Raw genomic sequence first — 12,482 nt, 5'->3', positions numbered from 1 at the left:
ACATTCTAGCACAGACACAACACAAAGATAACACGGCTGACATGTCTGATGATAAAGAACATCGGAACTGGTTTGCTTTAAAGGAAAGGGTGATTGTAAAGTTTTATTGAGAGCAAATTCCAACAGTTCCATTTTACACAACACATTTGGTAAGTAAAGGCCTTTATGTACTCATTTGTTGTTTATTCTATTATTATTGGGTTTGTTGTGTAGTCACCTGCCCTGGCTTTTTGGTATTTGCACACCTTAGAATTCTGAAACTGCTCGCAAATAGAAAATGTGCTCACCCATGATTTAGTTGTGTAGATCTTCATAGCATGGGACCGAAGAGATACTTTCTTAAATTTATGTATGTGTGTGTTATCTTTGCACTTGTGTTCTCAGTTTACACGGTATATCTTCTGTAACTGTATAAACGAACTGTGTGACTTTTCTTAAAGCGGATGCTGTCGTGATGATAACAATTTGCTTACTATGCAATCTATAATTATGTACGTACTTTCAATAGTTTTACTGTACTCATACTAAAAACGAGCCGATGGCTTAATCAATAAAGCAATTAAATCAATTATTTTTTTAATTTAACATTTACACTGCGCCTCACGTCACCTGTAAACTTTTTAAAATAATGTGTTAACACCTACCCTTAACACCAACACGGAGACTGTGTAGGACTCTGGCCACCTCACGACCGCACGTGACACAGTTGATTGGCCAGTCACCTGAGTGACCCTGACCTCCGTGATACAGTCGTCTGACTGGCGGGCCGTCTGTGTGGTCGGGTACACGACGCTTACTGTACCGCAGGACATATTTGTCCTCGATTAGTTTGCTCTGCTCGACTTCCCTGACGACGGCCGGTGGAGAGCGGAGGGGTCTGGTTAAATATTCCATTTGCCACCCAGCGGGTGGGTCTCCATGGTAACAACTTGCCGCCCAGACATGTACATCAGGAATTTTCGTTACCAACCGTTTACCAAAATTCTTGAAGTCCCTGTCACAAACATGAGTCACGCCGAGATAAAGGTCCGTGTCGACTGTTATTGATTGTTTTGGTCTTGGTATGTTTGTAAGCTGATATATTGCTCTAGATGTGTATATATATACAACATTCTCTGTAAACATAAAATGAGTGTCTTATTGTGTGGCACTATAAATAACTTACCCATTCACTTCATCGGCGATGACATAGGCCACCCCACGTATTGTTGCCTGTAACAACTCGTTGACGGCCTTCTCTGCCTCTTCTTCATGTCTGACATCATACTGCAGGAAGTGAAGCTGAGACAATATTTTCTGTGAAAAAAAGAGCAGATGATACAACATGGTGTTCGCTGCGCGACTCCCCCACCAGGTACTGACAATGTAGACGTGGTGACCACATCGCAGCCACTCTATGGCCATCAGCAGCAGCATCACAGTTTTACCTGTGCCGGGAGGTCCGGTGACAAAGAGTACGGGAGGCGCTGTGTGTAGCAGATGAACTTGCTCCGGGAATAGTGTTATTACAGCAGTATAGCACTGCCCTGTCCACCACACGGCCTGGCCCAGGGTCTTGACACTCACACGTGGAGGACATGTGCATGGCACAGTCACTGTTGTCGCCGGACCACAGAACCTGATACAAAGTAATGGTTTACAGAAATGCAGTTTAAACGTTTACATATTTCACAGATGAACATAAAGAAGTATAATGATATAAAAACTTTAAATTTTGAGTGGTGAGTGGTTAGCATTTGAAAAGTAAAATGACCAGCGCCATCTCATCATAATACGTGTTTTCACTACAACAGTTATTTAAACAAGGAATAGTAACACTTGTGTTATCATGTCACCCCACACTTCTACTGCTTACCGGGCAACCAAAGTCTTGTACAGGTCAAAAGTCATGTGAGGGTCAGGTCCAGCCCCAGCCACACGTCGCTGCCACCAGAGTGCGAGTTCACTCAGCACGTGACTACTGACGTCACACGATGTCTTGGGGTCAGACAACTGATCAGAGCACAGACACAGACCAGTGATGTCGACGGGGTCTGATGTTCCCAGACACCGACACAGGCTCTGTAAACACCCACGTGAAAACAAAGTGTATTCCTTGATAGATCGTGTGTTTAAGCTAAATCATCCTTTTTAAGCTAAAAATGATTCTGTAGCTGACGCTTGCGCTTTGCGAATATACACTTTGTATAAACTTAATAACAACAAGATAACAATCTCATATGCTCTGCTATAAAGTAAAATGTAGACCACGACTAATACTTTGAAGATGTGATCTAGATTCCTACTTGAGACAATGTGGTGTCGCCGGAGATGGCCTGTTGAAGTTGACCAGCCGTGAGGTTGGGGAAAGCGATGGTCTTGGTGATGCGCAGACCGGGAGCGATGTCAGACACCAGGTGAGACAACATGGCCTCCGACTTGTCCAGCTGTGAGACGGCTTGTTTTAGTTTCTTTCTAATGTTGTTGTCTATATCCTGCTGTGGCATGTTAAGTTCTTGTATATTGTCACCAAAGGCTTTTACTTCAAAGACGACAAACCCGTAATGTAGGTGAATAAGAAGCACATCAAAGTCTCCTCGTTTCCAATTTCTTGGAAATGATGATGGAAGACTGTCGGCTACGGGTAGCTGGGCAGCCACGGCTGAGTAACAAGGTTCACCTAAACATTGTTCGAACTTCAGCTGACTAAGTCCTACCAAAACTTCTTTATTTTGTTGAAAAATTTTCTGTAGACACTTGAGGACCCGCTCCAAGGCGGCATCGTCTCTGACATCACTGTCCTGAACTCGAGGAGGCTGAGGACTGAGAGCCTGAGCAGCAGCAGATGAAGCCATTGCCTGTTTGTTAGACTGACCAGCCTGTCCAGGTGCTGACCCAAGGACAAGAACATCCTGACCAGCTACCGACCGTCTTGTCATGGGCACTCGGTTGACGTAGACAGGAGGCAGGAAGTAGGCGCGAGACTCGAGGTCAGGAAACCTGGCCTCAACCCATTTCCGCCACAACGCCTGGGCTTCTGCTAAGTTCACTACCTGAAACAAAGCATCATCATTTTATTAAAGACTACTGTCATTTGATTGGCTTTATTTTAGCTTTATTGATTTTTTTTTTTAATGTTACGGGTTCCGTCACAACCAGGGGATAAAATGTATAGGAAGTATTTATGTGAACACCTCACCACGACAGAACCTACGGTGTGATGGTTACCTACTTTCTAAGTAAATTTGGTGACAGTGAGTGACCAGTGAGTTTCTCACACCTGCTCTCTATATATTTTTTCTTATTTTATTTAAGTGAGGACGGGAAACATGGGCGCATGGCAAGTGTTGTGCGTGCGAGTGCGTGACAAAAGTGTGGGAGTGAGTGGCTTGGCTGTACCTGCGTCATTGAGGGGCTTCACTCGTATAGATGGGAACAATCATGATGAAGATAAAAGAGCAATTTTTGCTTCCTGCTTCATGTTTCTGGCTTAAACGAGGCGAGAACCTGACAGTTTTCTCCAAGTCTGTGTTTTAAGTCCTGACCAGACTTATAAGTAGTGTACATTATTAATTTTATGTAAAACCTTGTTGAGGTGAATGTCTCAGTTTAGATTTTTCGAATATTCTTGTGTAAGTTTTGGGACTGTATTTTTTTGTTAGATAATTGTAATATAGAGATATAAATGTTAAATTTAAGGAGTACAGGTAGTCGTCGACTTACAACCGCGTTTGAATGACAGGTCGTAGCTCGCTCTGATCGTGTCGGTCATGCTAAATTATCGAAGTAGATAATGCTGGGTGCTCATGTTGTAGTCATCTTTAAAAACTTTGTCTTTATTTATTTTTTTTTAATTTTAGGGGAACTTCGTACGACCACCGCGGAAACTCATACCAGTCATAGCTGTGGTCGTAAAGTTAACGAGTCGTAAGTTACAAAGGTCATAAACCCACGACTACCTGTATACATTTCTGTCCAGTTTTGTTTTATTCTGTTATCTTTATGTGCCCATCGTTGGCTGATGTGCTTGATCTATTAGAATGTTAAGAGGGGCATCGGCTTGAAATCAAATCGAATATTTTATTGTTTAGGCCATCTGTCCTTAACAGGAGGGTGACATCACAATGACTTTGTACATTTCTAAGGTCTTACATCAATATATGTTGCAACATGTGTAATACATAGAGCACACAATTATACTAATTTGGAACCTGGGTGTATAATATATTTGCTCATCAAGGCTCATCCATAATGAAACTGAACTACTATAAACTTAGGAATAAGATAAAGAGCTAGAGCTAGAGAACAAATGAACAAATTAATGCTTTGGACGTCGGCTCGTATTACTGGGAGTGGTAATCACTCTTGTAAATTTTACTAAACATGCAAAACACATAGTGTATTTACAAACTTACATATAGTAATAGAACATTGTTTTGTATTTTTAATGCCTTTAAAATGTAGAGAATAGTTTTACATATTTTTGTCTTACTACTGCTACCGAGTAGCAACTTGAACTTAATTAGATTTCTATAAAAATGTAACAGTATATATTGCTCTCGAAGAACAGTATGCCTAGGACATCTGAACATAGACAGTTGATATCAGAACATAACGTGTCAGCAGAAACTGGGAGAAGAATGTATCAAGGTTCTTTGGTGGAGCTCAGGACCTGTCGGTGGAGGATACAAAAGCATACTTTCTATAACTAAACTTAAATCTATACTGCTGGTTGTGTAACAGTTATTTTATTTACAGATTATGATGTTCAAGACATATTTATCCCTTAGTCTACGTTTGATAGTTTGAGACCAAGTTTTGATTTAGCATCTTACCTCATGTTCCCGTAAAAGCATTTTCACCGAAGATATCTTTTACTATTTAAGGAATAAATGTGAAATCTTTTTAATGAAAGTATCATGCCCTATGTTCATAGAAATTCTGTGAGCATATATTCTTTGGGGTTAATAACAAGTAGCCTTGGCCTTTGTCACGGACGCCGTCTCTCTCTCTCTCGAACAACACAAAAACGACGTCCGTATGCGTTCGTTCACACAAAAAACAAAGATTGCCTGAGGCTGTCCACAAGATGTTAATGAGTTGCTGAATGGCTCAAGATTTCACAAACTTCAAGACACATATGCATAAATAATAATCCGCCACAACACAATATCCTATCGGCGAAACACAGTTATCGGTACATACAATGTTTACAATCGGGCCTTCCCCGATCAATTACACTTCAATAACTCTTAATTTTAATTCTTAATCCTAACCTCCACTCTCAATCTCACTTCTGATCATGTAGTTAATAATCGTACTAGCAGTCATTTAATACTTTACTCACAGTTCTGTTCGTCCACACACAGTTCCAATTTTATTATCTCGTTTACATTTTCTTAGCGGCAAGCAACCCACCGTACACACGGTACACACTGTCTACACACCGCTGGGCGCTTCACCGACGGCGACAACATTAGATGTCGACGAATCCTCGATCACTAGGGCGCTACCTACCACAATCGCCAGTACACAGAGGAAAAAATAAGCCTTGTCTAGGCAAGGAATTACTTTTAAGATCTACGCTCACATTAACACTCACCCAACATCCTTCCACTCTAATGTCCGCCAAAGCCGTCTGCTTCTTTACATTCTTTGCTAGAGTGATCTCCCTTTCTTCGCGGACACTCTTACTCATCAATAGATATTATTTATCATTGTAATTTACAAACAGCGAAGGGATTAAACTAACTTTAAAACGTGGAGGCACGGACTGATCCGTGACAGCCTTAAGCTGTTACTTTTTCTGTGACCCTTTCTCTACTCTTGCAGCAGTCAAAGTCCTAACTGTCCGTTACAGATCACCTTGTCTCACCTGTTGGGTAGCAGATGGCAAATGACTGGACATTGCTGACAGTGGTCTCCCTTTAATAGCATCACATCAGTGGGAGGCAGTGTCGGTAGCCAGTGTTCTCGCTAAAACATGACAGCGATTGTCTGTGCCCTCTGCTGAACACCGGCACCTCCACAACACTTCATCCATCTTCTCATTTAACCCTTTGAATGCAGGAGCTTCACATATTAACACTGCAACATTTGTAACCACCAGCTGCTTAGTATATACTAACGTATAACATTTTTGTACAGTAAATGATCATATGTACAAATGTGTATCAGTGTGATCAGTGCATGTTATTCAAGTCATCACATGTATAAGTCCAGCATGAGCCATTCCACTCAATATCAGTGTTTCTATAGTGACAGAGCATCTCTGACATGACTCAGGCTTCTTCCTCGTGACTGACATAATGATCGTCATAGTCTGTCATGTGGTTGACGATTGTCACATAAATAGAGAGACCGTGACATATATAACATACAGCACAAAGTAAATGACACAGTCCTATGGAATGTCCGCTACACATGAGATGACTTTAGTTTTTCCCTCTGTGTATAGCTCGCCCGACAAATTTACGTTTGTGCTGTTGGGATTGTGTTGAGTTGGGATACCTGGCCCACAAGAGTGACAGCGAGTCAGGAAGACTCTAAATTGGAAAAATATAAGGAATGTTCGTCCCCAAAAAACTAAGCATCACTCAAGAGCATCCCGGAGACTTGTGGGTTTAGTTTGTGGATATATCCCACACTTACCAGTCACAGACTTGACAAAGAAAGGTAAAACAAACTGTTGTAACTGATCGTTGAACTTTATTTCTCTTGTAGGATCATGTTGGTGACAAGAGTTTTACATTATAGCTCTTACGTACCCTGTACCCCGGTGTCCATACTCGTGCTGTTTGAAAAAAGCCCTAAGAGCATTGTAACACATGAACATTGTAAATCTAATATTAAACTTAATAACCACGCCTCTTTTCTTGTAATTATTGTGTACATAATAATTATGTAGCACATCTGTGTAATGAACGAGAATCAACAATCTTGTTGTTGCTTCTCTCGCCATGAAGAAACGATCGATGCCACACTGGTCACCCCAGGGTGTTGCAACTCGTGTCTCAACCTATAACATCATTCAGCTCTCGCAAAACGTTAAGATGAAGTAAATAAACAATAACTACACTGGCAGCTGAATCGATGTTGTGTAGATGATGATGACTAGACAGTCGGTTGACAGTGAACAGCCATATCAAAAGGCAAAATGTAAATAATTGAAGTTATATTATACCAATAAAATATATCATTAGCCATATCGTATAGCAAAGATGTAGATGACCACAGCTCAAAATGCGACTTGTTTAGAGAGATTTTAGCCGATAACTACAAAGCTTTTTTCTTTAAACAAGAGTATAGATTCGTAAATTGTAAATTACAATAGTAAACAAAACAATTTCAGGTACCTGGGAACTGTGTTTGATTGCCAGCTTAAATGGACTCTTAACACTGAACACATTGTCAAACGTGGCCAGCAAAGAATGTACCGGAAGTTAAACAGCTTCTCCGTTAGCAGAGCAATTTTAGGTCGTTTTTACCAATCTTTCATTGAAAGTCTTTTATCCTTCTCATTTGTATGCTGGTTTCATAATTTATCTGTCCATGATAGGAACAGTTTGAATAGTATTGTCAACATCTGCTCTAAAATAAATGGTATTAAACAGAGGGATATTTTTTGAGTGTGCGACTTACCTCTCGTCACTTTGGTCATGAAAAGGATGTCAAGATGGCGGAATGATGCAGATGAAGTCGGTTTAAAACAAATGCTTGCTCTCTAAGTCTATGCTATCGGGTTTTCCCAAAACATGAACATGATATTGGTGATTTGTCAGCAGATTTTATGTGAAGATAATCAGGCTCGTCTGTTCTTGTGTTTAAACAGAAATGATATGTCACCATTGTCAACAGCAGACTATGTCACACACCTGCAGGTATATTTTGGATGTGTAAGGGAGAGGAAACGGAGGATCGAGGCGGAAAAGTGTGAGAGACGAGTGATCTGTGTGTGGCTGTCTTGAGATGGCCGACAGTTTCATTCAGGGCTGTGGACAGGAGGAAATGTCAAAGAAGGGAGGAATGAAAAAGAATGTTTTGTCTTACCTTTGTATTTTTCATTCTTGTGATGGTTTCTCCCTTGACCGGGTCTGGGAACGTGAAAGTCTCCTCTGGATGTAGAAGTCCTGACCAGATATCCGGATGCTGAGCTGAACTAAATGTTGTGACTGGCTGTATGTAAGGAAGGCCTGGTATGGAGAAGTCAATGAACGGTAATAACGGACGAAGACACGTGGCCTGTAAAAGCAGACGATGGATCACGGGTGGGCGATATGGTGAGCAGGGGTGCACAGCCTACAGACACACAGCCTAAGCCCAATCACATCCACCATCACGGCGCAAGTTTCTCTCAGCGGGAAAATCTCTAATGAGTCATGGATGATTAATTGCGGCAGTTCGTTGTACAATGGCGAGGTGTGTCTATAATTAGAAAAATTTTACACTTTTATGACCAAATGGTTAGTGTGCCGATTGTCAATGTTTAGGCAAAGCTATGTAATGGTTCATGTGGACAGACTAGATTTGTTGGCATACAACGACAACAACACAACACAGGCTGTCTAAACCAAATGTTCATAATGTTGTCTTCCCAGTGTGATCAAGAACTGATCTTGCGAGCCATCTTACATTCCAAATATTGTCATTGTCAAGCAAATAAGTTAACAATAGATAACACCTATAAATACAATAGCTAGATAACAACTGGGTTCTGTCTAGCTATGTATTATTTTTATTAAAGTGTGACGTTTTCCTTAATTTTACCGTCTACAAATCCATTTTAACGAATTTAAAAGCAGGGTGCACATGTCCTGTACTAGCTTGGCGTAAGCCCCTGGGCCTAGGCCTCTCCCCACCACCCATCCTTCCCCCAACCCTCTTCATATCTCTTTCTCTCGCGAACTTTACATGCAGACGAGTGTACCTGGTATTGTATGGACAGTGTTACTAGTTACCGAGTCACGTGCACCTGAGGGGCGGAGCTCACCTGAGCACAGGTGTATATAATCCCATGTGACGTGATCGCGACAGACCCCACACTGCACTTGTTCAACACGAGCACAAATATACCTGTGTTTGTAAACCAGCTTTAAACCGAATCATAAAATAGTGGTAGGCAGAAAATTTGCTATTTACCTGCACAACAAGAGGAAACACTGAGCCACAACTACTTCGAGCGAGTTAAAAAAAAAAATCGAAGTTTTGAACAGAATACAAACTGAAGAATATAAATTATGCAAATGTGAGTACAATTCCAATTCTAAATGTGAAGCATATGTAGATTTAGTCATGGTACTGATTAAGTTATTTTATTTCTCAATGTTTAATGTTTTTTATTAAGAGGGAAACGATAATTCTTTTAGTTTTGTTTGCTTCACAATTTAGTTTCTATGCCCCTTGCGTTCGACATTTCTTAAAATAAACATTTAGTAATACAGACTTTATAAAATCATCAAATATCTTTGGTACAAAATGAACAGTTAATTCCTTGTTTGCAGGTGTACACTCTAACAATTGGAGGATATTTAAAGATGGGGCACGTGACCACATTCTACCTTTTGTCTCTTTTGTTCATGTCTGCAGCATGTGTACATGGTATGAACCTTACAATGCATCTCTCCACAATCTGACTGTTTAACGATGATACTGAATTAAAACACCATCGATGTCTGAATATTAAATGATTTCTGTCTAAAATTAAATCAGCTTGAACGCACACATGCGAATAGTCCGAGTTTAAACCGCTTTTTCCCAAGTAAAAATGATGTAGCTATTTGCAAACAGTATTTTCTATATTTCTAAAATTAAAATTAAAATTAAATGAGCTTGAACGCTTACAAGGAAATAAAATGTTTTTCTCTATTTTTTTTGCTCTCTCTCTCTCTCTTCATCTCTCTCATTCCCGCACACACGAGATTGGTACGAGTTTAAACCGCTTTTTTGAATTAAAAATGATGTAGCTATTTGCACACAGTATTTTCTATATTTCTAGGGGAGCAGAGTACATGTGCATTTACTTCATACGAAAATTGCACTCTGAAGATAACATGTAAAATCCAAGGAGCTCTTGCCGCAGAAGGAAGACCCTTTAGACTGATCAACAACATAGTCGGAAAAAAAGGTAATTTAATATTACTTATTATACTCTCAATATTTAAATTTTGCAGGCGACGATGTTTTACATAAAACATTTAAATATAAAAAGGACAAGTGTCTTTGTGCCCTACATTATTTCAGATAAGAAACTGGAAATTGTGTATTATCTGATTATTTTTGCCTGTTACAGAAACTCTAGCTGTGTTAGGCTATGCTGGATTTTACATCTGTGACCCAGCAAAAGGTTATAAATGTGATAAAGAAGACGACGACACCTTCTTTGTCACCACTCCCTGTATATCCTGGGAAAACATTACACTTTCTGCCGACGGAGAAGTACCAGTCCCTTGTACATGTAAGCAAAAGAAGATATTGTCTTGTTCATGTTTCCTTCTCTTTTGAGGTGTGAAAATATAGTATAACAATATGAAAGTTTTCCTCCTCTTTTTACACTAACATATTTAGGGTTAAGGCTTTCTACTCATCTGGAAAAGCCCGTTACTTTATCAAACTGCTATCATCGACGGCAATGACCAAAGAATAGTGTTATTTATAGAAACTAGTCGTCATCACTTGAATATTAATCTATCCTTTCTTTGACAAATTTAACTTCCTGGTAGGCAAAGTTGTCTGTTGTGAGCAGAAGAAGCCAAAGTCTGCTATTCATGCAAACAATACAAAACTAAATTTATATACAGAGACAACATTTCCTAATTCATAGCGAAAAGTTAAGTATCCGTCTCTTCACTTTTATTTCTTTCAGTGACAAGTCAGAACAGACCATCTGAATCGGATCCCGAAATCCTCGAGAAAGATGAATGTGAAAATGGTGAGTACGACAAGAATGTAGCTAAGAAAGGATTTGTTTGTACATAAAATAGCCTCAGTTTTTCTTCTTGCAGTTAACGGACATATCACTTTATATGACAAAAGTGTTCACATGCTGTTTGTCTTTAATCTTTAAGTTAATGTTGAGAGCACTGAACCAGTTTTTGCTTTCACTCCCAGAGAAACCGTAATCACTGGCAATACCAACATGCATATCAACAAAAGAAGTGTTGGTGTGAAGTGTCATCCGAGCTCGTCTTCCAAAGGCAAAAGCATGATGAGCTTTTATACAAATAGCAGTTTTGCGAAAATTATTTTATGGACTTTGAAATAGAAGAATTAGATGAAACAAAGTTGTTAAATCAGATCTGAGTATGAATATATAAATGTAATTTAAAGTCTTGGAAATATAAATAAACATTGAGAATAACAGATTAAGATATCAAATAATGAGTATAGAGTGCTTATTCAAAAGATCAATTTTATCTAAAAGTGAGAAATGACTAGAAGATAGAGGCAATCCTCCTTTCAGTAAAGTGAACAAATAAACAAATAGTTTCTTTTGCATGTTCCAGAAGATTTTAAAAGCCAGGAAGCCATGACCAGCCAAATAATTGGGATATGTCTTGGAATTGGTTTCACTGCTATTGCTACTGCTATTGGTTTGATTGTATTCTTTAGGAGACGGTGAGTTACACTGAGATCTCTCTTATTACAGGAGAAATATTTGCAGTGACCTGGCTTCGGCAGCTTCCAACAATTTCATTAATATACTAAAGTAGATAAATCAACAACAACATGCAAGTATTCCTCTGGGGTTTATATCGCACTAGATGGAATATTATTTATACTCAGGTAACGAGTAAAGTGCATTACTTATATAAGTTAAATATTACAGACCACTTTGTAGATACGTACGAGAATGTTACCTGGACATACCTCCACTTTGCCCAAAATATATTTATTTCACTGGACTATTGCTGATGATATTTTTTTTAAAATCTGTTAGGAGGCTAAGAAATAACGACACGTTCCCTACAAGTCCCTCTGACCCTGAAGCCCCTAGAAAATCAGAAGAGGAAGCAACAAGCTTTCTGCCCAAGAGGACCGTAAGTCTTAGTCTTACTAATATGCTGAACGTTGATATTAGCATCATATCAACAATACAGAGCTACCACTGTAATACAATACACAGTACTCAGACGCATTATGGTATTTAACTGAGTAGAGATCAAAAGTTACTGATAGAGCAAAGATTTCTTCATTTTTTTTAGCAATAATAATGAGTTTTGTACATAAATACTGTTTCGCATTTTTTTATTTTATTCGGAACAGTTCTAAACCTTTAGTTGCTGTAGCCACGTGACTATGACCTATAATCTCAATCTTTAATCACAAGACAAAACATAATGTCTGCATAATTAAGACGCCTTTTAAAAAAATCTGTTGATCGGCCTTGTCTTTTACGGAAATATTTGACTTGTCTGGACATTAGCTTGCATGTGTTTTTGCTCCATACTGGTAAATTCTTATAATATTGATAGAAAAAAGACCGATACATACATCTTTAATGACAT

At 39.2% G+C, this 12,482-nt stretch overlaps 3 protein-coding genes across 5 annotated transcripts in view; 2 read left to right on the top strand and 1 right to left on the bottom strand.

The window, feature by feature from the left end:
* Window positions 1–12,482, bottom strand: part of LOC112569638 — a 45,527-nt gene that overhangs the window by 14,321 nt on the left and 18,724 nt on the right. Inside the window, exons 7-8 of the mRNA XM_025247484.1 lie at window positions 1,166–1,618; window positions 645–994 (exon numbers count right to left, since the gene is read on the bottom strand). Of these exons, the coding sequence (XP_025103269.1) occupies window positions 645–994; window positions 1,166–1,618 (803 nt within the window). The remainder of the gene's footprint in view (window positions 1–644; window positions 995–1,165; window positions 1,619–12,482) is intronic.
* Window positions 1–12,482, top strand: part of LOC112569649 — a 117,471-nt gene that overhangs the window by 104,012 nt on the left and 977 nt on the right. The window contains exons 7-8 of one of the 3 annotated variants that reach the window (XM_025247511.1): window positions 11,481–11,592; window positions 11,915–12,014. In XM_025247511.1, coding sequence (XP_025103296.1) covers window positions 11,481–11,592; window positions 11,915–12,014 — 212 coding nt within the window. Of the gene's footprint in view, window positions 1–11,480; window positions 11,593–11,914 lie in introns of all 3 variants that reach the window. The other 2 variants (XM_025247512.1, XM_025247510.1) reach the window with 2 other exon arrangements.
* LOC112569652 lies at window positions 9,002–11,481 on the top strand. Its single transcript, XM_025247516.1, has 6 exons — window positions 9,002–9,223; window positions 9,480–9,576; window positions 9,974–10,102; window positions 10,268–10,432; window positions 10,841–10,906; window positions 11,086–11,481. Exons 2-6 carry the CDS (start codon window positions 9,513–9,515, stop codon window positions 11,094–11,096), a joined length of 435 nt encoding a protein of 144 aa, XP_025103301.1. The 5' UTR covers window positions 9,002–9,223; window positions 9,480–9,512; the 3' UTR covers window positions 11,097–11,481.

This window comes from Pomacea canaliculata, linkage group LG7 (assembly GCF_003073045.1).
Source record: "Pomacea canaliculata isolate SZHN2017 linkage group LG7, ASM307304v1, whole genome shotgun sequence".
Lineage (NCBI taxonomy): Eukaryota > Metazoa > Mollusca > Gastropoda > Architaenioglossa > Ampullariidae > Pomacea > Pomacea canaliculata.
The sequence above is the reverse complement of the archived record's forward strand: the minus strand, read 5'-3'. Positions and strand labels throughout refer to the sequence as shown.

Excerpts from the sequence above, each read along its gene's own strand:
- LOC112569652 (XM_025247516.1), top strand. The coding sequence starts at position 9,513 with ATGGGGCACGTGACCACATTCTACCTTTTGTCTCTTTTGTTCATGTCT. Across the intron at positions 9,577-9,973 it reads GTCTGCAGCATGTGTACATG|GGGAGCAGAGTACATGTGCA; the intron begins GTATGAACCTTA and ends CTATATTTCTAG. Across the intron at positions 10,433-10,840 it reads AGTACCAGTCCCTTGTACAT|TGACAAGTCAGAACAGACCA; the intron begins GTAAGCAAAAGA and ends TATTTCTTTCAG.